Source organism: Sorex araneus, chromosome 6 (assembly GCF_027595985.1).
Source record: "Sorex araneus isolate mSorAra2 chromosome 6, mSorAra2.pri, whole genome shotgun sequence".
Taxonomy (NCBI): domain Eukaryota; kingdom Metazoa; phylum Chordata; class Mammalia; order Eulipotyphla; family Soricidae; genus Sorex; species Sorex araneus.
In genome coordinates this window covers 168723760-168749340 of record NC_073307.1, presented here as the reverse complement: position 1 = coordinate 168749340, position 25581 = coordinate 168723760, and the positions used below count along the sequence as shown (strand labels likewise).

General features: G+C 56.5%; 1 protein-coding gene across 4 annotated transcripts; it reads left to right on the top strand.

Moving 5' to 3' along the window:
* Window positions 1-12985: 12985 nt before the first annotated feature.
* B4GALNT4 (beta-1,4-N-acetyl-galactosaminyltransferase 4) lies at window positions 12986-25343 on the top strand. 4 transcript variants are annotated; one of them, XM_055143163.1, is made up of 20 exons: window positions 12986-13424; window positions 17019-17119; window positions 17341-17435; window positions 17514-17609; window positions 17718-17808; window positions 17893-17993; window positions 18109-18176; window positions 18429-18507; window positions 19518-19584; window positions 19706-19840; window positions 19949-20058; window positions 20136-20236; window positions 20304-20401; window positions 20477-21323; window positions 23417-23709; window positions 23830-23983; window positions 24097-24169; window positions 24255-24408; window positions 24520-24646; window positions 24940-25343. In XM_055143163.1, the coding sequence occupies exons 1-20, from the start codon at window positions 13018-13020 to the stop codon at window positions 25061-25063; spliced, it is 3321 nt and encodes a 1106-aa protein (XP_054999138.1). In that variant the 5' UTR covers window positions 12986-13017; the 3' UTR covers window positions 25064-25343. The 4 variants fall into 4 exon arrangements, with proteins under 4 accessions (XP_054999138.1, XP_054999140.1, XP_054999141.1 ...); XM_055143165.1 differs by having other exon boundaries at window positions 13167-13424; window positions 17340-17435; window positions 19488-19584; XM_055143166.1 differs by having other exon boundaries at window positions 13167-13424; window positions 17019-17122; window positions 17340-17435.
* The last annotated feature ends 238 nt before the right edge of the window (window positions 25344-25581 follow it).

Below are 25581 nucleotides of genomic sequence, written 5' to 3'. Positions count from 1 at the left end.
GGACATTAGGATGAGCCTCTGGACGCTGCCCTGCAAGCAGGAAGCAGAACTTCTCACTAAGTGGGCAAGCTAAAAACATGTGAATCCAATGACCTGGAGGAGTACAGTGTGCTCTCCTATTCCCACCTGGTCATACACTATCTTGGCAGTACAAGGCAGCAGTTTCCCCCTCTCTTACACATCCTTAATCTGGATTGACCTTCAAGTATCAGTATGAGCCTTCTCTTTGCCCTATGTGTAACCGACCACAGAATGTGGGATTATGTCAATCTGTAGAGCCTACGTGTCCAGCTCCACATCTTCCTGTGACCTTTTTAATCATAACAACATAGTTTTGACAGCATAGCTTTGACAAGACAATGTATACCCTGATGTTCCTTTGATGAATGCTCATCCTACAACTGTTTGTACTCTCGCTAGTGAGTCTTTCTCTGTGATGAAGTCATTAGGATGTAATGGATAAAAAACAGAATAAAAGGTGGACTCTGGCAGTCGCTCTTCGCCTCAAGCCAGAATGAGCCTTGGCCCTCTGTGCACTTTACATTGCTCTCGCATGTTTTATCTACATGCCTCCAACCAGAAGAATATTCATGCAACATTCCTGAAATTCTTTTCTGTGAGGAAAAGGTGACCAACTAAAAAAGCCTGGGTAAAGTCTAGGACTGACCTTCCCACAGAAGTAATTCCTTGCACCAGTCTGAATACGGCTCCCTGAGAAATCAGGTGGCAGGGATCACTTCCCAGATTCTGTGAGGGAGAGGCAGAGTGCGTGGACTTAGGCGCAGCCTGCCAGGGCCTGAGGTGGGTGAGCGTGCAGGGCTGCCCGCAGGCACTATCAGCCCTTGGGTTCCCCATGACCCTGTGAGAGGAGAGGGAAGTGGCAGACCCTCCAGGCTGTGGCATCTCCCCTGCCTACTTATAAGTCATCTGCATCATTAGGACTTTGCTTTCCTGCAAATTTCCTGCTATTCCTTGCTTCAGCCTGAGTTCCCCCACCCAGAGAAACGGTGCGGGAATCATTCCCATCGGGCAGAAGGTGGGGGCTCAGCAGTGCTCAGAGCTTAGTATCAGTCCTGGGTTCGCTGGGCATGCTGGTGACTGAGTACTGGGGAGACCAACGCCCCTCAGGGGCTGCCACCTCCCTGTAAAATTGTTTTCTGGCAAGTGGACAAAAGTCAGGACTGCTCAGGAACCTGGGCGCCTGTGCTCCAGCCCAGTTCCGGCCTGGCCCAATCCCCCAACCCTGCAGGGCCTCCACTGAGAGCTATGACACAGGTCGACACAGGGCAGCAGCAGGGGCCCCAGGCCACCAGCAGGCGGCCTCCACCAGGAGCACCGAAGTGCTAGTCTCCTGATGAGTGTGCAGACTTCGACCTCCCCCTGCAACCACACGTGGGCCTGCAGTGCCCCCTGGTGGCCACCCAAGCACGATGCCGAGCCACACAACGGGGAGTGGGCTGAAGCCAAGGCCAGGAGCAGCCAGGAAGGGCCACTAGACCCCACAGGAGCCCGGGTGCCCCGGGCAAGCTCCTCAACCCACAGCACGCATTGAGCTGTCCAGTTCTGATTCTGATCTGTCCATAATTTTCTGGCAGCCTTGGGGAGAGCAGAAAAGCCACCAATCCCTCTAGGAGGTCGGAGGACAGGGTCATTCTGGGTCTGTGAACTGGACAGGAGCAGGACAGCAGGGTGACGGGCTGCACCTTCTCAACAATTGTGCTTCAGGCAAATCTGTACTGCCACCCTGGAAAGCTGGAACAAACTCTCCTCATCAGGCTGCTCCTGGACTGCTGACCCAAGTGCTGACCTTTGCCCGCTCCCAGGGTCTTACTTTAGCAGACCTGGGTCCTGAAAGGTCAGGCTACATTGCGGTTCCCCTTAGTGTCCTTTCCCAGGGCTGCTGGTGATACAGGCCCAGACATGCAGGAGGTCCTCTTTGCTGTTAACCCTGCGTGAGGTGGCACCCCCACAGCCTGAAGTGAGCTTAGCCCCTACTCCAGTAAACAAGGCCCTCACGTGACCCAGGCACAGAACCAGGGGGTGGATTTCAGCGGTATGAGTACTGTTGAGTGGCACTGCCACTCAGGAGCCGTGTGCAGCTGAGCTCAGGGCTCAGGAACCAGAACAGAAGTCCCAGGAGAAAGTTTAAAAGAATCGAGTTTTAAGTGAAAACACAGTTTAGAAAAATCGGCACTTGGCAGCCTCTGTTATGAAAGGAGAGTGTGAGACAGTGAAGGCTACAGCTGCACAAGAGAAGAAATAACCACCATCATCAGGCCAGAGGGCTGGAGTGACAGCACAGCGGTAGGTCGTTCGCCCTTCACACAGCCGACCCGTATTCGATTCCTCCACCCCTCTCGGAGAGCCCGGCAAGCTACTGAGAGTATCTAGCCTGCACGGCAGAGCCTGGCAAGTTACCCGTGGCGTATTGGATATGCCAAAGACAGTAACAATAAGTCTCACAATGAGAGACGTTACGGTGCCCGCTTGAACAAATCGATGAGCAACGGGATGACAGTGTGACAGTGATCAGGCCAGAGTGATAGTACAAGGGGAAGGGCAATCCCTGACAGCCCATCTGGCCCCCTGAGCCCACCAAGAGTGATTCCTGCCCACAGACCCAGGAATAAGCCCTGCGCACCCCTGGGTGTGGCCTGGAAACCAAAAATAAATAAATAAATAGAGACAAGAAGCTACAGTTTATCTCTCATGAACATATCATCTCAACACAATATTGGCAAATCATATTCAATAATAAATTTTACCATTATATACCAATACTTATGTATATCAATAATTATATTATTATATATACCATTATATACTAAGAATTATATACCATTACCAAGTGGGATTTATTTGAGTTATAAAAAACTGATTCAACATTTAAAATTAACTTGAAAAACTGTATCGTTTGGGACTGGGGAATTAGTATAGCAGGTAGGGCACTTGCCTTGAAAGTGGCAGACCCTTTTTTTTTTCCCCTTTTTGGGTCACACCCAGTGATGTTTATGGGTTACTCCTGGCTCTACACTCAGAAATTACTCCTGGCGGTGCTTGGGGGACCATATTGGATGCTGGGGATCGAACCCAGGTGGGCCATGTGCAAGGCAAATGCCCTACTTGTTGTGCTATCGTCCAGCCCCTGACCCAGGTTTGATTCCCAGTACCACATATGATCCCTCAAGCATCACCATGAGTAATTCCTGAGTGCAAAGCCAGGAGTAAGTCCTGAGCATCGTGGGTATGACCCCCAAAACCAAAATCAAAAACAAAACAATGTCATCTACAGGCTGAGGAAGAACAATAATACAAATTAACTGTTGCATATAAAGCTTTTGATAAGATTTAATGCACTTTGGTTTGTTTTTTTGTTTGTTTGTCTTGCTTCTGGGGACACATCCAATGGTGCTCAGGATTTACTCCCAGATCTGCAATCAGGAATTCCGATCTGGCAGGCTTGGGACCATACAGAGTGCCAGGATCAAACCCGGGTTGGTTGCGTGCAAAGCAAGCACCCTCCCTGCTGCACTACCACTCCGGCCCTCAGTGCAGTATCCTGATTAAAAATCCTAAACACGTTCACAGAGAGATCAGGTAATCCCCAAACAAGCTCTGAGACATGATCAATACAATTGGAACCAAGAGGTGGTGGGTGGGAGGGACTGTGGGACAATGGTGGTATCTTCAAACACAGGTGAAGGGCTAGGGTGGTTGTTCTGCAACTGTAAAACATCAACATCAACAGTGTTGTAAACTAGGGAAACTCAATCAAATTATTTTCATTTATTAATATTATTGGCAGAGAGTCTCTTGCCCCCATGCCTGGCTGTCTTCCCTGAGGCCCCTCGGAGGGGGTGGGCTTCAGTTTCCCTCCCTACACCGAGCAGAACTCCTGCAGTCAAAGACCTCCAGAGCCTAGCCACAGCCATGCTCAAGGTCCCTCTCCACACGTTCGGATGAGCCTCACGCATGAAGGAACCGGCAGAGGAACCCAGGTGTGTGGGACCCAGGGCTGAGACCTTCAAGCCTGCTCAGATCGGAACTGGGCCTCTTCCGCCCAGATTCCCCATTTCCCAGTAGCTAAGCGGTCACACCCAGGGACTGCCCCCGGCACCGTGTAACCCCACCACCGGCCAACATCCAGAGACTATAAAATCAAGCTCCTGGAAGCATCTTGTAGTCTAGTTCTCCTAGTTCTCTAGGAGAAACTGGCAAGCTACTGAGAGTTTCCTGCTCACATGGGAGAGCCTCGCAAGCTCCCCATGGCAATGCTCCCCAGTAACGATGATGGGTCTCATTCCCCTGACCCTGGAAGAGCCTCCAATGCGGCACCATTGGACGTGTAAAGAGAGACTTCTAAAAATCTCAGGGCTAGGACGAATGGAGACATTACTGAGATCACTCAATAAATTCGATGATCAACGGGATGATGATGATGATGATGATGATGATGATGATGATGATGATGATGATGATGAAGAAGAAGAATATTATTGGGTTTGGGGCCACACCTGACAATGTTCAGGGCTTACTCCTTGCTCTGTGCTTAGGGATCATTCCCGGTAGTGCTTGGGGAATATATCGGGTGTTGGGGACTGAATCCAGGTAGGCTGTGTGCAAGGCAAGTGCCCTATCCACTGTACTATCTCTCTGGCCTGGGAATTTCTTTAACTTGACAAAGAAAACATTCCAAAAATCATCCAGCTAACACCTTATGCAATTGTGAGAAACCAGAATCATCCCCTTATTGCCAGGCAAGGGAAACCCTCTTGCTTCTTCTCTGGTGGTACCAGAGATCCAGATATGGAACTAGGACAAGAAAAGCAAACTCATGCAAAGTGGGAAGAAGATGCCTCAGCACAGAGAACTGTCTCTGTGGGAACAAGATTAGCTCCTTGTGGAATTAATGGGCAAGTGTGATAGGCACGGGATTAATATCCCACATACTTACTGCTGAAAGGCAGAACAGGACTGGAGGCTTTGTGACTCATTTGGAAGCTACCGGAATGGAGACACATTGTCCTGGAGTGAGAAGAGTGGAGAACCAGATGCTTGGTAAAGGGCCCACCACCCTCTCACAGGAAGAGAAGGCGCAGGGATGGGATGGGGCAGGGGGAGGGTCCCATGGACCAAACTGCTAAGCCAGAAATAAATCTAGAAACACCCTCAATGATTCACAAAATTAAAGAAAACAGATATAAATGTAAGGCCTAAATGCAAAACTATACTCCTGGCAGATAACACAGGAGGAATCCCAGAGAACTAGAGTTGGTGATGTCTCATTAGATGAAATGTCCTACCGGGGACACTGGAGAGATAGTACAGCTTGTAGGGCACTGGCCTTGCACATGCCGCCCTGGGTTTGTTCCCAGGCATCCCATATGATACCCTGAGCCCACCCCCCTACCAGAGCCCACCACCTTGAGAACAGTTGATGTGGTCCCAAAACTAAGCCAAAACAAAACAAAAATTAATTAGATACAAATCCTAAGTATAGTTCATGAACAAAAAAAGGGATTTCTTAAAACATTAAAACATCTGCATTTCCATGTTCACTGCCGCTCTGTTTACAATAGCCAGAATATGGAAAAAACCAGAGTGCCCGAAAACAGATGATTGGCTAAAGAAACTCTGGTATATTTACACAATGGAATACTATGTAGCTGTCAGAAAACATGAAGTCATGAAATTTGCATATAAGTGGATCAACATGGAAAGTATCATGCTGAGTGAAATGAGTCAGAAAGAAAGAGACAGACATAGAAAGATTGCACTCATATGTGGAATATAAAGTAGCTGAGAGGTACAAGCTTACAATGTTGCGATTCCTGGCAGACATTTCTCTGGACTTAGTTACTAAAATACTAAAATACAGAAATCCAAAACTATACTGCTGCTAGTGCGGCCTCTGGACATCATATCTCTTCATTCTCAGCAATGGAAAACAAATTACCAAATGCTTTCTTTTCAGCAGATCAACTTTGCAGGGGGGAGAAACTCCAAATCAATAATAGTGAATTTTTTTGTTGAAATATTGAATGTAATCAAAGTAAAGTGAAAGTAAAGTGAAATTTACCAGTTACACATGCGGGGTGGGGGGCTGGGGAGGTGGGGGGACGGGGGGAGGTATATCGTGATTCTTGGTGGTGGAATATGTGCACTGGTGAAGGGATGGGTGTTTGAGCATTGTATAACTGAGACTTAAACCTGAAAGCTTTGTAACTTTCCACATGGTGAATCAATAAAATAATTAAAAAATATATATTAAAACTTGGGTAGCAGGGAGTTAAGTCAATGAGCTGGAATGCAGGCTTTGCATGCAGGAGGCCTGAGTTCAGTCCCCAAGATGGCCTACTCCCTTCATCCGTTGGTTGATTGATTTTGGGTGACAGGGGAGGGGTGGGAGGGCACACCTGGCGATGCTCAGAGGTTACTCCTGGCTCTGCACTCAGAAATTACTATATCAAAAGTACAATCTAGGAACTGGAAAGATAGTACAGTGGGTTTAATCCCCAGTGTCCTGAGCACTGCCAGAGGTTCCTGAGTACAGAGCCAGGAGTGACCCTGTGTGACTAGCAAACAAGAAAAACAATATAATCTCTCTCTCTCTTTATTGGGGGGGGGGCGGGGAGCCACACCCAGCAGTGCTCAGGGATTATACCTGGCTCTTTGGATCAGGTGGACAGATGAGGTGCAGGGATAGAACTTGGATTGGTTATATGCAAGGTAAGTGCCCTACCTGCTACCCACTGCAATATTTCTCCATCCCCACTTCTCTGATCTTTGAACTGAGAATGACTCCTGAACACCACTGGGTGTGGCCCCCAAACAGACAAAAATACACCTCCAGGGCTGGAGAGATAGTATGGTAGGTTAGGCTCTGGTTGCAAAAGGCTAACCAGGATTTGATCCCCTGCACTACATATGGTCCCCTGCATCCACCAGGCATGATCCCTGAGCACAAAGCCAAGAGTGAGGTCTGATATAAATCCAAAACAAACAACAATGTATATAAATATATTCTTTTTGATAATAAGAAAATAAGATATAGATATTTATAATATATTATTTTATATATATATATATATATATATATACAGAGAGGGGGGGCAATAAGAACACAATCCATGGATTTGTTTTATGTTTTGGTCACACCCAGCAATACACAGGTTACCCCTGGCTTTGCACTCAGGAATTACTCCTGGTGGTGCTCAGGGGACCACATGGGATTCTGGGAATCAAATCCAGGTCAGCCATGTGCAAGGCAAATGCCCTACCCACTGTAATATTGCCCCAGCCCCTACATTTGTTTGTTTTTTGGAGTCACACCAGCAATGCTCAGGGTTGGCTCTATGCTCAGGGATCACTCCAAGCAGTGCTCAGAAGACCGTATGGGGTGCCGAGAATTGAACCTAGATTGGCAGCGTGCTAGGCAAACACCTTACTGACTGAACTATCTCTTAGACCTCTGGTCACAAATGTTTCTATCAGTGTTATTCACTATGGTTCCAAACTGCAAGCGATCAGATGTCTTCACAGGGTAAGTGACCCCTGAGTCCCATGAACACTGCTGGTTTGGACCCTGATTTTTTAAGTAAATAAATTTGGGCTATGGGGCTGGAGCGGGTACAGCATTTGCCTTGCACACAGCCGACCCCAATTCGATTCCCAGCATCCCATATGGTCCCCTGAGCACCGCCAGGGGTGATTCCTGACTGCAGAGCCAGGAGTAACCCCTGTGCATCGCCAGGTGTGACCCCAAAACAAACAAACAAATAAATAAATAAATTGGGGCTGGCAAGATAGTACAGCAGGCAGGGGATTTGCCTTGTACATGGCTAATTCAGGTGTTGTTTTTTTTTAAAAAAAAATAGATATATTTTTTAAATTTTATTGAATCACTGTGAGACAGTTACAGGCTTTCATGTTTGGGTTACAATCACACAATGATCAAACACCCATCGCTCCACCAGTACACATTCCCCACCACCAATATCCCTGGTATACCTCCCCTTTCCCACCCTCCCCCTGCCTCCAATATTCCCCATACTCTCTCTACTTTTGGGCGTTATGGCTTGCAACACAGGCACTGAGAGGACATCATGTTTGGTCCATTATCTACTTTTGGCACGCATCTCCCATCCCGACTGATTCCTCCAGCCATCATTTTCTTAGTGATCCCTTCTCTATTCCATCTATTCCATATGCCTTCTCCTCTCTGCTCATTAAGCAGTCTTCCAGCTATGGGGCAATCCTCCTGACCCTTGTATCTGCTGTCCTTGGGTGTCAGCCTCATGTGATATTATTCTATACTCCATAAATGAGTGCAGTCCTTTATGTCTGTCCCTCTCTTTCTGACTCATTTAACTTAGCATGATACTCCCCATGTCTATCCATTTGTAAGAAAATTTCATGACTTCATCTCTCCTAACAGCTGAATAATATTCCATTGTGTAGATGTACCAAAGTTTCTTTAACCAGTCGTCTGTTCTAGGGCACTTGGGTTGTTTCCAGATTTTGGCTATTGTGAACAGTGCTGCAATGAACATATAGGTACAGATGTCATTTCTACTGTGCTTTTTTGCATCCTCAGGATATATTCCCAGAAGTGGTATTGCAGGATCATATGGAAGCTCAGTTTCTAGTTTTTGAAGGACTGTCTATATTGGGCTAACTCAGGTTTGATCCCCCCATGTCCCATATGGTTCCCCAAGCACCACTAAGAGTGATCCCTGAACACAGAGCCAGGAGTAAGTCCAGGGCATTGCTGGGTGTAAACCAAAACCCAAAATAAATAACTAAATAAGTGGACCAGAGAGACAATACAGAAGTTAAGGCACTTGCCTTGCATGCAACCAGTCCTGGTTTGATCCCTGGCATTACATATGTTCCCCTGAGCACCTTCAGGAGTGATCCCTGAACACAGAGCCAGGACCAAACCTTGAGTACTGCTTGTGTGGCCCATTAACCAACCCCACCTCCTGAACCCCCCAAACGGTGTTGCACCAAAACCAAAAGTACAAAGTAAGTATCACTGGAATCATGTCAGTAAAAATAAATGAGCAAGCGAGTTCCCAGATGGGGAGACCAGTGCTCATGCAGAATGACTGCACCAGAGTTCTTATTCCCAAGTGGCAGGGCTCCCCTCCAGGGGGTGAAGTGCCAGGCCAGGGCCACTCACAGCAGGGAAGCCAGGAAGTACTGCTTTGCTAAAAGATCTGGTCAGGGTAGCAACAACGTCCATAGCCACTTCATAAAGTCCACTATTGTCTTTGTTATGATGTGACAATGGCGTCTATCTCTGCTTCTCCTCCTGATACCCCTGGTCCCTGCCAGGCCATATTGTTAGGCAGGGAACAGGGAGCCATCACATGCATCCAGCACAGGACCCTGGGAAGGGAAAGGCTGAGGAGGTGAGGAGATGGAGTGAGGCGAGGACAGTGTCACATGAGGGAGGGAGCGCAGAGGCGTGGTTCACAGGCCAGAGGTGAGGACAGGACTGCATCATCACGAGCGAGGCAGCAGGCACAGCACACAAATGTTAAGGGCAAGGGGGCTGGGATGCAACTGTAACTTTGAGCTCTCGGTTAGTCTCCTGGTAGCCAGCAGTCTGGCTCTGTTATGCTGCATGCTTGGGGTCGTGCCTGTTCCCTCCTCCCTTGTGCCTGAGGGCCTGCAGGTCTCCTCTTGTGGTCTGGAGTGACAGGGCCGCTGCCATCGAGGTGGGTGTCAAAGTGCAGCACCTAACTGCCAACCAGAGGCAGGGTTGCGGAGGCCAGCAGGCAGCACTGTCTCTGCCAGAAGACTGTGGGCAGAAAACGGCCACTATGCAAGTCTTAGTCAGCTCGGGCTACAAACACCCCACGTCTCCATGGCCAGCTTTCTTTCTCTTGTTTGCTAGGGACCATTCAGACGTGGGGATGGATCCTCGGGTGGTGAATGCCAAGCACGCCCTCCTACCTTCTGAGTGCTCAGGCCCCCACTGTGGCTGAACTTCTCAAGCTACAGAGATCTGTGGCCTCACAAGCCTGGTGTGGGGAAGACCCAAGCCAGGTGCTGGCACAGCAGATTCTACAGGAGCTGGTTCAGGCATCCTCCTGGGCACTTGGCCCCACCTGGGGCCAGGGCCTCCTGCTTTGCCTACCTAATGCCACACTGGAGGAGGTGGGCAGCAGAACCCCAGCCCAGGCCTGTCACGCTGTCCTCTTGGCCTGAGCACAAGGCAGCCAGGCCGCAGACGCTGCAGACACAGACCCTCCCATCTGTGTGGGTGACCCCACCAAACAGCTCTCGGGAGAACCTGCTTCCCATAGGCAAGGCTGATGCTGCTCTGGGCCTCTGTGCCTAGAGGCATGGCCTTCACATGGACAAAGGCCACAGGGATGAAGGCCTGCCTCCAACGACACCATTCGGGTCCCTCACACCAGTGAAGCCACATTCCCTGGATTTGAAAGGAGGAAGATGGGGCCCTGGTAACTCTTAGTGAGACATGAACACCTGAGAGTGGACAGTAACTCCCACAGAAATGTCTAGACTCCCAGGTCCCAGGCCACCTGGTGTCCCCTCTCAGTGGATGCTAGTGAGTGACTGCAGCCAGCGCGGTGGCCACTGCTGGTGAGGGTCATGTGGTGTGACTACACACCTGGGAGGGGTGAGTGCACCCTCAGTGCTGACTGAGGAAGTCTGGTTACCTCGCGGTGATTGGACTCATGCGTTTGCCCCTTGGCCAACCTGGAGAGGGCAGTGAAGTGCTGACCCCAAAACTATCACACAGGACAAAGAGCCAAGTGATGGGCAGAAGCCCCTCATCCTGACCACTGACCCAGGCCAAGGGAGGGAGGTTATCAGCACACAGAGCCCAGCACACAGTCCAGTCACATGGTACATAGAGTCCTGCATATGGCACACAGAGCCCAGCACATGGCACAAGCCAGGAAGCCCAGCACGTGGCTCAGGCACATGGCACAAGTGAATGAAGCCCAGTGCACAGCACATGGAGCCTGTACAGGAACAGGCATGTGCGGGGTTGGAACATGGAACAGGAACACAAAATAGGACATAGTCCAGGAGCATGGAAGAGCCACATGGTGTCCAGCATGCAAGTCCAGCACATAGTACAGACACATGAAACAGGCACACGGAATCAGCACATGGAGCCGGCAGTGAAGTCTGGCACATGGAGTGCAGCATATGGTTGGTACAACACCTGGAACAGGCACACAGAGTTGGCAGAGCTGTCAGGCCCCGCCTCTTCGCCAGGAGCAGCTTTCCTTTTTGTTTGTTTTATTGTTTTGGGGTCACACCCAGTGGTTCTCAGAGGTTACTCCTGGCTCTGTACTCAGGGGACCATATGGGATACGGGGGATCAAAGGGATCCTGCCCTCCCGCCAAACATAGGATGGTCACGTGCAAGCACCCTACCCATTGTACTATCACTCCAGCCCTCAGAAGCAGCTTTCTAAGTGCTGGGTCCAGGGGTCCCTGCTTTTTGAGGCACTGAGAATGTGTCTACTGGCAGAATGTGTGCAAGTAGGCCTGGGCAGGTATCATCTGGAGAAAAGACAAGTGACGTGAGCTTGTGCACAGTGCTCGTCAGGCCCATCTGAAACATGCACAATTGTATCTGCATTTCTGTGAGCACATGTGACGTGATGCAGACCATGGACAGAGCAGGGAGGACACCAACGGGTACCTGGGATGGGGTAGATCCCAAAAGAAAAGGGACAGCCTAAGGTGGCCGACTGGCACTACACCCCAGGGCTAAAGAAGGGAGGGACCACATTACATCTACTCCCTGTTATCACTGCAACTGTGTGGACAGTTTCCCCGCTGGGCGCAGTGTTGCCACACACCCCCACTCCAGCCCTGGTATGTAAAGGTTCTCCAGGAGTTTGGTTTGTTTGCTGGCACCCAGAAAACCCTCCCCTGTGATAACCCAACTCAGTGTTCAGCCTCTACACACCCATGGAAGGCACAAACAGCTCTAGAGTAACCATATCATTCTTGCCCTCCTGCCAAGCCTGGGACGTGCTGGGGCAGAGGAGAGGGGTCTTCCAGACTGTGTAAAACCTGAGCCCCACATCCCAGAGTACAGAACACTTCAAGTGTGGAGTTACTTGTTAAGAGTAACAGAGCTTAAAAGCCGAGGATGGAAGGGAGCAGGAGGCAGGCTGCCACTGGGAAGGAGACATGGATGAGGGAGGGCTGGGCAGCCGACAAGATGGAGAAACCACGGGGTCAAAATGAACAATTTCTCACCCACACATTCCCAGGGCACAGTCCAACCACTCCATGGACGCCCATTCACTCTGCACACTAAGAGGTGACCTGCGCACAGCTGCTCCCACCTCACCCCCTCAGACAGTCCTCTCTGTCCGCATAACTTCTATCATTGCCACTCGTGGGTTCCCCACTGCTGCTTCGTTGAGGGCACAGCAGGAAGCCCTCCAAGTAAGGGGCTTTGGACGAAGCCATGCACTCCTGAGACCCTCCTCGCCTTCACTAGGAGCGCCCCACCCGCCGGCCATTCATCAGGCAGTTTCTCCCCAACGTCCTTTCCCTCTCCGTTCTCCTTGGCTTCTCAGAGGCTCCACCCAGGACCAGGGCCATCCCCCGCTCCCTGTGTCTCCACTAGACCAGACCGGGGTCCCCGTACCCTCGTAGCCTCGCGCAGTCTCCGTTCAGACAACCCTGGTGTCACCTCCCCTCTCCAGGCTCCTGGCCCTCCACAGCGGCCCCCATCCCTGTGCATCTCCATACAGTCCCCCTTCCTCGGTCCCAGCACCTCAGCCCGCCGCGCGTCCCCTCTCCCCCGCTCCCGGCTCTCCGAGTCCAGCGCACGACCGCGCCCCCGCGCCCAGGTGGTTGCGCGCGGTGCGTGGAGATGCGCGACGGCACATCCTAACCTCCGGCCCCGCCCCCCCGCCGCTGATTGGCCCCGCGCGTGCTGGTGGGGTCCCGATTGGCTGGAGCCGCGGCCGGGACCGTTTCACGGTGGGTAGCACCGAAGCGTGGATGCCGCGCGTCCCGCCGCGGGCCCCCAGGAGCGTGGAGCCCCAGCGCCCGGGCGCGGCCGGGCGGGGGCGCCTCCGGGAGCCACTCGGCCGCCCACCCCGGCCGCCGCCGGCAGCCTGGGGGCGCCGCCGCCGCGTGTGGCCACGGGCGGCGGACAAAGGGCCATGCGGGGCCGCGGGGCGCGGCGCGGGGCGCGCTGGAGCCGGGGTCTGCGGCGGCGGCGCTGAGCGCGGCCGGGCGGGGCGGGCCCGCCGCGATGCCGTGGTTCCCGGTGAAGAAGATCCGCAAACAGATCAAGCTGCTGCTGCTGCTGCTGCTGCTCACCTGCGCCGCGTGGCTCACGTACGTGCACCTGAGCCTGGTGCGCCAGGGCCGCGCGCTGCGCCAGCGGCTGGGCTACGGCCGAGGTACGGCGGGGGGTGGGGGGGCGCGCGCCGGGCGGTCTGGGACTGGGGGCACGCTTCGGTCAGTCCCGCACACCAGATGACGTCAGCGCAGACGCGCGCGCCCCCGCGGGAGCGGCCCCCAAGCTGGAGGGCCCACGGGGGTCTCTGGCCGAGGCCTCGCTTGCTCCTGGAGCGCCCTAGAGGCCAAACCTAGCTGTGCGTCTGCTGCTCGCCTCCATGAAACGGGACCGGCTTTGGGCGGCTTGAGGGGGCAGGGAGCTGACCTGATACAGCGCTGGTCTTCCTAGAAGCTTCCTGGAAGGGGCTGCAATCCTGTGTGTTGGGGGTGGGGTGGAGCGGGTGGAGGGGCGCGCATGGAGATAGACACCACGCACTACCCACTGCTATCAAGTGCCTGAGTGCAGGATGGCACGGACCTTGCACCCACACACCTTACACCCGTGGATCCTGCATCCACACACCTATACCCTACACCAACATGGTGTACGTACCCTACACCAACATGGGCCCTCACCCACAGACCCTGCACCCACAGACCCTACAACCACACATCTGCACCCACACACCTTATCCTAACAGACCTCATACCCACACAACCTATTCCCACAGACATTGCACCCAGAGACCCTATACCCACAGACCCTGCACCCATGTACCCTGTATCCACACAACCTACACCCACATAACCTTTATCAACATAACCTATACCCAAAGACCCTGTACCCACCCACCCTACATCAACAGACCCTATATCTGCACAGCCTATACCCACAGATCTTGCACCCACACACCCTATACCCATAGACCCTGCACCCACCCAACCTATATACACATATCCTACACCAAGAGACCCTATACCCACACAGCCTATACCCAGACTCTGCACCCACATCCCTCCAGCCACATACCCAGCATCTACCAACCCTACACCTCTACACCCTACACTTTACACACCTGCACCCACAGACCAAGAACCACCAAGCTTGTTAGACCCCATCAGACCTGTGGGAGAGATCCAGGGGTGGGCCCTGCCCTCTAGTTGGGGAACCTGAGAGCCTCTGGAGGGGTGAGCCTCTGGCCTCTGGGGAAGAGCATTTCTAGAACAGAAATGCACTGGTGACCAGGTGGAAGGGAACGTTAGAACCCTGGGGAAGCACCTCAAGGCAGGACTCTGCAGGACCCCCCACCCAGATCTGGAAAGGGGTGTCCTGAGGATGAGGGTCAGGTTGCCATGCGGCTCCTCTGCTTCTGCTTCAAGAACATGGGCACCCTCATACGAGTGTTGGTCTCATCCCACTGCCCCCCCCAAGAAACCCCCCCATATAGCTCACTTCCTAGAAACAGCACCCCACGTTCCCCTAAGTAGAGGACTCCTACTCTTCATAAATCCTAGGGCAGGATCCTAGAGCATGACCCAGTGACACAGAACCCAGACACCACCACTCAGCTGCTTTTACCGTCCCTGAGCCACCGCCGCCCGCCCTCCCCACACTACTTCCTGAGCAGCAGGGAATCTAGCTCAGCAGCTGAGGTGACATGGGAACCCCCTTCTCAGAGTTCCTCTGCTTTGGGCTGCAGAGTTACAGGTACTGTTCCATGTCCTGGACGTTTCAGTCCACAGGTAGCACATTGTGGGAGGGTTGCCTGGGCCCTGTGTCCAGCCCCAGCCCAGCAGAGTAGGACTGTGGGGAGCCACTGAACATGCCCAGGTTCTCCTCACTGACTGGTGCTGGTTCTCCTCACTGTCTGGTCAGAGGCATCTGACCAGAAACTCGGCACTGAAGGGGCAGAAACCTCCTTTCTGGCTCCAGCAGCCACATGGATGGAGGTCACTGAGCCAGGGCTGCAGGATAGTGGCCAGCTTGTCTGGGACCACGCAGCACCACAGATTTAGCTGGGTGAGCCATGGCCTGCCAGGCTGTGGCCTCCTGCTGGGACCTCTCAGGAGCTCCCCTCCCATGACTGCCCTCATGCAGAGAAGGGCCTGAGGCTACCACATCTGCGTGTCTCTCTCCTAGGCTTCAGGTACCCACGTGTAGGTGTGTCTTTGGAGCAGAGGGTCCCTGGGAGGGATCCAAGACAGAGTTGGGGTGTAAGAGAGGGTCAGGTTCTAGGGTGTGGGACCTCCTGGGACAGGGTGGGATGTCAAGCCCACTGCTCACCTGGAATATAAGGGTGTTGAGGGTATAGAGGTGACCTGCTCCCATCTAGGGTTTTTCCACCCTCCCAGCTCTGGAGATGGGACAGTGTTGGGGGACTGTCTCCTGGGAACAGTCTTCCTCTGGGCTTCCTCCTCAGCAGTGCACCTGCTGCTCCTGCCCAGGCTGTGCCCTGACCTCAGATACATAATACACTGTATAGGCTCAAGCCTCAGGCAGCAATGCAGCTCTCCCAACAGAGGTTCAGTCAGTTCTGACCCTGCACTCTAACCTCTGGTAAAGGAGGCACCAGATACTATTGCAGTCTGCAGACAGGCAAATCACTCGGTGTAGAGCAGTCCTGGAAGCCTTCCTAAAGGCAGAGCCGCTGATGGTGATGGCAGATGGATGTGCAAGCACATACACATGTGTACACATGACATATGTGCACACTCGTATGTGTATGGGTGTGATCTCATGTGTACCGGAGTGTACTTGAGTGTGCAGGCATACACACTGGTGTGTGCATAAGCATGCACATACAAATAGCATGCCCATGAGTGCCTGTGTGCACTGTGTGCTTGTGTACAGCTGGTCTGGGACCCTGCAGCACCACAGATTTAGCTGGGTGAGTCATGGCCTGGTCACAAACATAGTGCTGTGTGTATGCACACTAGCATGTATGTGGGTATGTGTACTCGCTTATGCTAATGTACATGGAAGTACATGCACCAACACACTATATATGCACTGGCACGTACATGATTCTGTGTATGCACACATACCTGAATGTATGCAGGAGTACATGCACTCACACACTGGCATGTACACTCTTGACGGTTCTACCTAGGCAAGAGTCAGAGGCAGGCTTCAGAATATAAGGAGAGAGCTGTGGGAGGTGGTCCTGGGGTCAGGAGTGGACAGTGGGATATGGTCTGGGGGTCAGGAGTGGACTATAGGATATGACCTGGAGTTAGGAGTGGACAGTGGGATATGGTCTGGGGGTCAGGAGTGGACTATGGGATGACCTGGAGTTAGGAGTGGACAGTGGGATATGGTCTGGGGGTCAGCAGTGGGCTGTGGAAGATGGCCTGGAGTTAGGAGTGGACAGTGGGATGTGGTCTGGGTCAGGAGTGTACTGTGTGAGGTGGCTTGGGGTCAGAGTGGACTCTGGGAGATGGCCTGGGGTCAGGAGTGTACTGTGTGAGGTGGCTTGGGGTCAGAAGTGGGCGGGCTGTGGGAGATGGCCTGGGGTCAGGAGTGGAGAGTGGGACAGGAGTGGACATATGGGAGTTGGTCCCCACTATCGCTATTATTGGCAATCACTAGGGACCAGGAAGTAGGCAGCCTTCCTGGGCAGTGGGCTATCCATCTTGCCTCCTGCTTCCTGGTAGAGGCAGTGCCTCTGGGCAACAATCAAGTCGGAGCCTTAGCATGGCCTACATATCTCCCACAGATGGAGAGAAACTGACTGGAGTGACAGAGGGCCGGGGCATCCGGGCTGCACGGTCCACACAGAGAGCAGAGGACTCCAGCGAGAGCCTCGAGGAGGAACAGGTGGTGAGAAAGTCAAGAGACCTCAGGACTCTGACCTGAGAGAGTGGATGCAGCTGGCCTGCACACACCCCCTCTCAGCTGTGTACCCCATGCATCAGCCCGGAGGTGGCCCAGCCCCTGCTTGGGCAGGAGGACTGAGGCCTAAGCCAGGGTCCTTGTGGGACTGTGCAGAGCCCCACACTCCAAGTCTTGACTATCCCGGTGACCTTTTCTCTTGTAGGCTGATGGTCAGGACCCAAACATGCTCCTTCCCGGGAGGGCTGGAAGGCCCCCACACCTGAACCTCACCCAGCACGTGCCTCCATGGCAGGAGGAGGTGAGCTCGGCTTGGCTGGGATGGGTCTGGAGGGAGCTGGCCAGGGCTGTACTGAAGGGAAGGCCTCCTGCTTCTCAGTACAAGGGGCAGGTGAACCTGCATGTGTTTGAGGACTGGTGTGGGGGCGCCGTGGGCCACCTACGGAGGAACCTGCACTTCCCCCTCTTCCCTCACGTGAGTGCCCAGGGCTGGGCAGGGTGGGTGAGGGTGGGGCATGGATGGGCAGGACGAGGGAGAGGCAGGGTGGTGGGCTTTGACAGAAAAGCTTGCCCCCTGCCCCAGACTCGAACCACAGTGAAGAAGCTGGCCGTGTCCCCCAAGTGGAAGAACTACGGACTCCGCATTTTTGGCTTCATCCACCCAGCGAGAGATGGTGTGGGGTCAGGTGTGCCGGGGAGGGGCAGGGAAGGGGGCAGGGAGGGGGCCCACTCCCCCTGAACCCTCTCTTATGACCTAGGAGATGTCCAGTTCTCTGTGGCTTCAGATGACAACTCTGAATTCTGGCTGAGCCCAAATGAGAGCCCAGCAGGAGCCCAGCTATTGGCCTTCGTAGGCAAGGTACCTCCCAGCCCGTCACACCGCACTGTTCCCACTGGGCCTCCTGTGGCACGACTCACAGGCCCTTCCAGCTTCTAAGGAGGCTGAGCCCTCATGGCCTCTCTGTCACCCCCAGACTGGCTCTGAGTGGACAGCTCCTGGGGAGTTCACCAAGTTCAGCTCTCAGGTGTCTAAGCCCAAGCGGTGAGTAACCATAGGGTGGGGCAATGGGTACCATGTCTTCACCCTCCTCCCCCACCTCACCACACCCTGTACCCCACCCACCAGGACCCCTTAACCCCTCACACCAGCATCCCCCACAACTGCTGCCAACCTGCAAACCTTCCTTGAGAGTCCAGCCTGGGCCCAGTTCCTTGTGACTGTCCATCTCTTTGGGTTGGGGGCCTGAAGGCATGTGCATGGGGGGGACCTGCTGCCTGATCCCCATGTCCCCAGGCTCATGGCCTCCCGGAGGTACTACTTTGAGCTACTACATAAGCAGGACGACCGAGGCTCAGACCACGTGGAAGTGGGGGTGAGTGGCCAGCCCTCCCCAGGAGTGTCCAAGACTTTATCACGCCCCACCTTCCCACAGGACAGCCTTGGGGACAAGCAGCACCCAGACACCTGGACTCTCTCTGCTCTGCCTGTTGTGGGACTCAGGAGCATCTTGAAGGCCATGAGCCCTGAGTGGGGGAAGTCCTGAGGTGGGGGTGCAAAAAAGAGGGAGAACATAGCCACCGTGTGCCACACTCCGGCCTGCCATGCCCCAGCAGCTCAGTGTGACCTGTGTGTCCCAGCCCTGCACAGATGTGTGTTAGCCTGACGGGAGATGTGGTGGACCGAGCAAGGGAGGGGCCCATGCAGCAAGATGCAGAGTCAGCCGGTGAGGTGACAGATTGGGGGTGCAGAGCTGATCCTAGCCCTGAGGATGGGAGTGTGAGGGAGGGTTCTCACTCCAGCTCACACTCTTGGCTCTTTCTGTGTGTGTGTGTGTGTGTGTGTGTGTGTGTGTGTATACACCTGTGCCTTGTGGAGTCCTGGCTCACAATCTTGGCTCTGTGTGTGTGTGTGTGTGTGTGTGTGTGTGTGTGTGTGTACACATGAGCACACCTGGCTCGAGCAGCAAATAGGTCATCTTATGGGTGCCAAAAGGGACTGAGGGCACAACCAGAGGGTCATGGCTGTTCCTGAGGGCCGCAGAGCTGGTGGACAGGACTAGGCAGAAGGTCCTTCAGCAGGGAGGAGCCTCAGGAGGTTTTCAGGGGAGTACAGAGCTCTTAGAGGGACCCCTGCATCTCTGCTGTCTGTTTCTAGGACCTCTGTCTTTTGAGTTGGGGGCCACACCCAGCAGTGCTCAGTTCACTCCTGGCGGGACTCAGGACCCTATAGGGTGCCAGGGATGGAAGGCAGGCGCCTTCCCCCTTGCACTATCTCTCTGGCCCTCCGCGGGGCATCTTTAACACCACCTCCAGTTCACCCTGGGAGGGGTTGCCCCCGTGTTTTGCCCCCCAGCTCCTGACCATGCTGTCCACCCACCCACAGTGGCGAACCTTCCTGCCCGGCCTGAAATTCGAGGTCATCGGCTCCTCTCACCTCTCTCTCTACACAGGTGCCATCTTAGCAGCCCCAGAGCAGGGAGGCTGGGATGAGGGTTTCTTTGGGATGCTCTCAGGTATGGGTCGGGAGGGGTCTTGGCACCGTCTGAACCCCAACTTTCCTTCTATCCCCAGATGAGTCAGCTCTCAAGATGGATCATGTGGCCCACGTGCCCCAGTCTCCAGCCAGCCACGTGGCAGGGCATCAGCCACAGGAGGAGCCCAGAGCTGACATGCTGCGGATAGACCCCCGAGACACCTTCTTCCTCAGTGAGGAGGGGGCTCGCAGGGGTGGTGGGGCACTGGATGAGCCCTTAGGGTGAGGGTGGGGTTGCAGAGGTCTGAGAGACTGGGGCCAGCCTGAGTCCCTTCCTGCAGCCCCCCGTGTGGAGCCCTCCAGTGTGGAAAGCGTGTTGGAGCCCTGTGCCTACGCGCCCACCTATGTGGTCAAGGACTTCCCCATCGCCAGATACCAGGGGCTGCAGTTCGTGAGTGACCAGCTTCACCCAGAGCCCAGTCGCCCCCCCTTGGCCAAGGGTGACTCATACCTCTGCTCTCCCCCCAGGTGTACCTGTCCTTTGTGTACCCCAACGATCACACACGCCTGACGCATATGGAGACTGACAACAAGTGCTTCTACCGGGAATCACCTCTGTACCTGGAAAGGTGGGCACAGGGGGCAGCAGTGCAGGGCAGGGTTTCTGAGGGTCCCTAACTACCGCCCCACCCCCAGGTTTGGGTTCTATAAATACATGAAGATGGACCGGCCAGATGGTGAGGACGAAGAGGAAGAGGTGCAGCGCCGGGCTTTCCTCTTCCTCAGCCCAGATGGTGAGTGTCCGCTCTCCATACTCCCACCCCAGCACTGCCCACTTCCTGACGGCAGGCCTCACCTGTTCTCCTTAGACTTCTTGGAAGACGAGAACGAGCACGACCTGCTGGACAGTGTGGACCAGACCGAGGTGACGCCCACGCAGAGCAGCCGCTCTTCCGGTGCCCCCGCCGCTCCTGTGGAGGCCCGAGCCACCTCCGCACCGCCAGCGTCCCCCAGTCTCCCTGCCGAGCAGGCCCCACGGCGCTCCAGGGCGCTGAGCTGGGCCCCCCGGCCCCTGCCCCTCCTCCTGGGCCGCCCCCTACGACCCCGGAGCCCAAAGGTGTACGTGACGCGGGTCCGACCCCAGGCCCCGCCGCCTCCGCGCCCGCCCTGGCCTCCCTTCCCGGGAGTCTTCGTGCGCCCCAGGCCCCTGCCCCGGGTGCCCCTGCGTGCACCTCCACACCCACCAGGGGCCCGAGGACGCAGGACTGGCCGCCCCCCGGCCCCGGAGCTCAGGCCCCGGTCCCGGGCGCCGACCCCCCATGAGCACCGGGTCGGCCTCCTGCTGCCCACTGCGGCCACCGTGAACTCGTCCAAGGTGCAGCCCGTGACCTCCTTCCTGAGCCTGTCGCAGGTGTCGCGGCCAGGGGGGGAAGAGGAGGAGGAGGAGGAAGAGGAGGAGGAGGAGGAGGAAGAGGGCGGCGAGGCCGCAGAGGACAGCGCGGAAGAGGCGGCGCCAGGGCCGGCGCGTGGCCGCTGGCGCGAGGAGGCCATCGACTGGCAGCGCACCTTCAGCGTGGGCGCGCTGGACTTCGAGCTGCTGCGTTCGGACTGGAACGACCTGCGCTGCAACGTGTCCGGCAACCTGCAGCTGCCCGAGGCCGAGGCGGTGGACGTGGTGGCCCAGTACATGGAGCGGCTCAACGTGCGCCACCCTGGGTACCAGCTGCACCGCTGCTCCGGGCCCTCCCCGACCCGCCCCTGCATGCAGGCATGCGATGGGCGGCCCGAGCTGTCCTGTCGCTGGGGGTGCTGCCCAACCCCGAGTCCCCACAGGGTGGAACCCCACTGACCACACTTACTAGGCCTGAGTGTGACTGGGAGCTCCCAGACGTGGCCCGAAGCAGGTCTCCGCGACGCTGCCGAGTCTTCCCGGGCCCAGTCTGGCTTCAGAGCTGCGCGTGGACCGCCCCCAGTCAGCAGGACCGTGGCGGGGAGGGGCCTGCAGGGCTCTGAGCTGTGCTGGCAGGGAACACACTAATGTGGGCAGAGGCTCAGGCAGGGACACGTGGGCGCTGTGGGGAGGGGTGTTGTGGGATGAGGCCTGTGTGAGGTGAGGCTGCGAGAGGCGGAGCCTGGGGTGGGGCAGTGAGAGGCGGGGCCTGGGGTGGGGCAGTGAGAGGCGGGGCCTGGGGTGGGGCAGTGAGAGGCGGGGCCTGGGGTGGGGCAGTGAGAGGCGGGGTCTGGGGTGGGGCAGTGAGAGGCGGAGCCTGGGGTGGGGCTGTGAGAGGCGGAGCCTGGGGTGGGGCAGTGAGAGGCGGAGCCTGGGGTGGGGCAGTGAGAGGCGGAGCCTGGGGTGGGGCAGTGAGAGGCGGGGTCTGGGGTTGGGGCAGTGAGAGGCGGGGTCTGGGGTTGGGGCCGTGAGAGGCGGAGCCTGGGGTGGGACTGTGAATGGCGTAGTCTGGGGTTGGGGCAGTGAGAGGCGGCGTCTGGGTTGAAGCAATGAGAGGCGGGGTCTGGGGTGGGGCACTGAGAGGCGGAGTCTGGGGTTGGGACCGTGAGAGGTGGAGCCTGGGGTGGGGCAGTGAGAGGCGGAGCCTGGGGTGGGGCTGTGAGAGGCTGGGTCCGGGGTGGGGCTGTGAGAGGCTGGGTCCGGGGTTGGGCTGTGAGAGGAGGGGTCTGGGGTGGGGCACTGAGAGGCGGAGCCTGGGGTGGGGCTGTGAGAGGCGGGGTCTGAGGTGGGGCTGTGAGAGGCGGGGTCTGGGGTGGGGCAGTGAGAGGCGGGGTCTGGGGTGGGGCTGTGAGAGGCGGAGCCTGGGGTGGGGCAGTGAGAGGCGGGGTCTGGAGTGGGGCAGTGAGAGGCGGAGTCTGGGGTGGGGCTGTGAGAGGCGGAGCCTGGGGTGGGGCTGTGAGAGGCGGGGTCTGGGGTGGGGCTGTGAGAGGCGGAGCCTGGGGTGGGGCAGTGAGAGGCGGGGTCTGGAGGGGGCAGTGAGAGGCGGGGTCTGGAGTGGGGCAGTGAGAGGCGGAGTCTGGAGTGGGGCTGTGAGAGGCGGAGCCTTGGGTGGGGCTGTGAGAGGCGGAGCCTGGGGTGGGGCAGTGAGAGGCGGAGCCTGGGGTGGGACTGTGAATGGCGTAGTCTGGGGTTGGGGCAGTGAGAGGCGGCGTCTGGGTTGAAGCAATGAGAGGCGGGGTCTGGGGTGGGGCACTGAGGCGGGGCTTGGGGTGGGGCACTGAGAGGCGGAGTCTGGGGTTGGGGCTGTGGCAGGCGGAGCCTGGGGTTGGGGCCGTGGGAGGCGGAGCCTGGGGTGGGGCAGTGAGAGGCGGGGTCTGGGGTTGGGGCAGTGAGAGGCGGAGCCTGGGGTGGGACAGTGAGAGGCGGGGTCTGTGGTTGGGGCAGTGTGAGGCGGGTCTGGGGTTGGGGCCGTGAGAGGCGGAGTCTGGGGTGGGACTGTGAGAGACTGGAATCGCTGCAGGGGGGAGGCAGCTCATTGGGGGCCTGAGTGGGAGCGCATGGCGAGGCGGGGTTGGGTTTGCGGGTGGCGTTGGGAGGCTGAGGTGGAGGCGGGGTAGTGGAGCAAAGGGGGAAAGGAGGCGCAAGGGAAGAGAAGAGGACTGGGGCGCTGGGGGCCAAGTGCGTGGCCTCTTAGCATCCGAGACGTGCGAGCCTGCTGTGGACAGCGGTGGGAACCCTTGAAGGCTTCTGAGCACGGACGGGCACCATCGCACAGGATCGGAGCCCCAGGCCCGGCCTTCTGGGGGTGCCGGATGTGGGAGGAGAGGTCCGAAGACTGATGCCCGGCCCCATCTTCTAGGCGCTTTACGCTCCTGCGCATCGTGAACGTGGAGAAGCGCAGAGACTCTGCGCGCGGGAGTCGCTTCCTGCTGGAGCTGGAGCTCCAGGAGCGCGGGAGTGGCCGCCTGCGCCTGTCGGAGTACGTCTTCCTGCGCCTGCCGGGAGCGCGCACAGGGGATGTGGACGACGAGGATGGGGAGAGCCCAGAGCCGGTGCCCGCCGCCTCCGCGCGCCCTGACGGCCGCCCAGAGCTCTGCAGGCCTCTGCGCCTGGTCTGGCGCCAGGACGTGATGGTGCATTTCATCGTGCCAGGTGTGCGGCGCCTGGGACGAGGGTGCTGGGAAGACCGGGGGGGGGGGGGGCGGGGTGGAGCGCACCACGAGGGCGGGCGTGCAGCCGCCTCATCACCACCCGCACCCCCGCCTTCTGCAGTGAAGAACCAAGCACGCTGGGTGGTGCAGTTCCTGACGGACATGGCCGCCTTGCACGCCCGCACCAGGGACGCTCGCTTCAGCGTCATCCTGGTAGACTTTGAGAGCGAGGACATGGACGTGGAGCGGGCCCTGAAGGCCGCGCGGCTACCCAGGTAACCGCAAGCCCACCCCAGCCCGAGGGACTGAGCCACTCTCCTCCCAGGGAAAGGTGGTGCCCTGTCCTTGTCTGCAGGGCTGACTGCCCTGACTGCCTTGCCCACCCCAGGTACCAGTACCTTCGGCGATCCGGGAACTTTGAGCGTTCTGCCGGGCTACAAGCTGGTGTGGATGCGGTGGAGGTGAGGGCGAGTGCGGGGGCGGGGGCGGGCCAAGGGAGGAGCAGTGCAGGAGGAGAGGGCAGGACTCAGACCTTGGGGCCTCCAGGACGCCAGCAGCATCGTCTTCCTCTGTGACCTGCACATCCACTTCCCCTCCAACATCCTGGACTGCATCCGCAAGCACTGCGTGGAAGGCAAGCTGGCCTTCGCTCCCGTTGTCATGCGCCTTGGCTGTGGGAGCTCGCCACAGGACCCACACGGTAATGCCCAGTACCTATTCCTGGTGGGACCCAGCACAGATCCTGCACACCCTCTCTGAGGTCAGGGACCATGTCTGAGGTGTCTCCCACCCCCACCCCACCCTACCCCAGGTTACTGGGAGGTGAACGGTTTTGGCCTCTTCGGGATCTACAAATCAGATCTGGACCGTGTTGGGGGCATGAATACAGAGGAGTTTCGGGACCAGTGGGGTGGTGAGGACTGGGAACTCCTGGACAGGTAAATACACATGCCCTCCAGGAATGGGGCAAGTCCTTTTGAACAGGGTCCCCAAAGGGGTTATTCTCTCCTAATAGCATCTCCCATGGTCCTCTGAGTGGTGATCTTCCTGGTACCTCCACGCCAAAAAGGCTGTCCCTTGGCTCCTGGGTCCCATAAACTGAGATAGAACTCAATCTTCTGCAGCCCGGATCCCCTTCTCCCACTCAGGCCCCTGCCCCCCACTCTGCTCTGATCCTGTTTCCCAGGGTTCTCTTCCCACTTAGCCCCTCCCCTGCCCTCTTGTTCCCCAGGGTACTGCAGGCGGGCCTGGAGGTGGAACGGCTACGGCTACGGCACTTCTACCATCACTTTCACTCCAAGCGGGGCATGTGGGGGGCGCACAGCCGCAAGGGCCCACACACCCAGGGGCCCTGAAGATAGAGGACCCTTTGGTGGCCCTCTATTGTAGTGGGCTCCCCACCAGGATGGCCACCACCATACCTGCATCTCTGTCCCCACCACCAGACCGGCTGGGAGGAGCCGCTTCTTGGTGGGGTTGGGCGCACTCCCACCCCTACACTGTGTGGGGTTGGGTACTCTGCGATGATTTCTGTGAAATTTTGCTGTAGAGATGACATTGTTTTCAGGGTTCCCAAACGTTCTGTCTGTTATGTTTTTTATTCAGAATGAAATGAAATATTTTTTTTAGTTCTCACTCGTCTTCTGTGTGTGGTTCTCTCAGGAGAGCAGCTGGTGCAGGGGTCCTGTGGGTCCTGCCTCCTGGTATGGGTGGTTTGAGGGGTCCTGGTAGCTCTGGATCCTGTCTCCAGTCTGTGGCAGCATACTCACAGCTCCATGACCATTCACCATTTCACACTTATTTTCTTTGAGTGGCTAGTCTGGGGGCTGTGGAGCCTCTCTGGGCCTGAGCAGTTATGAATGTGGAAGGTCTT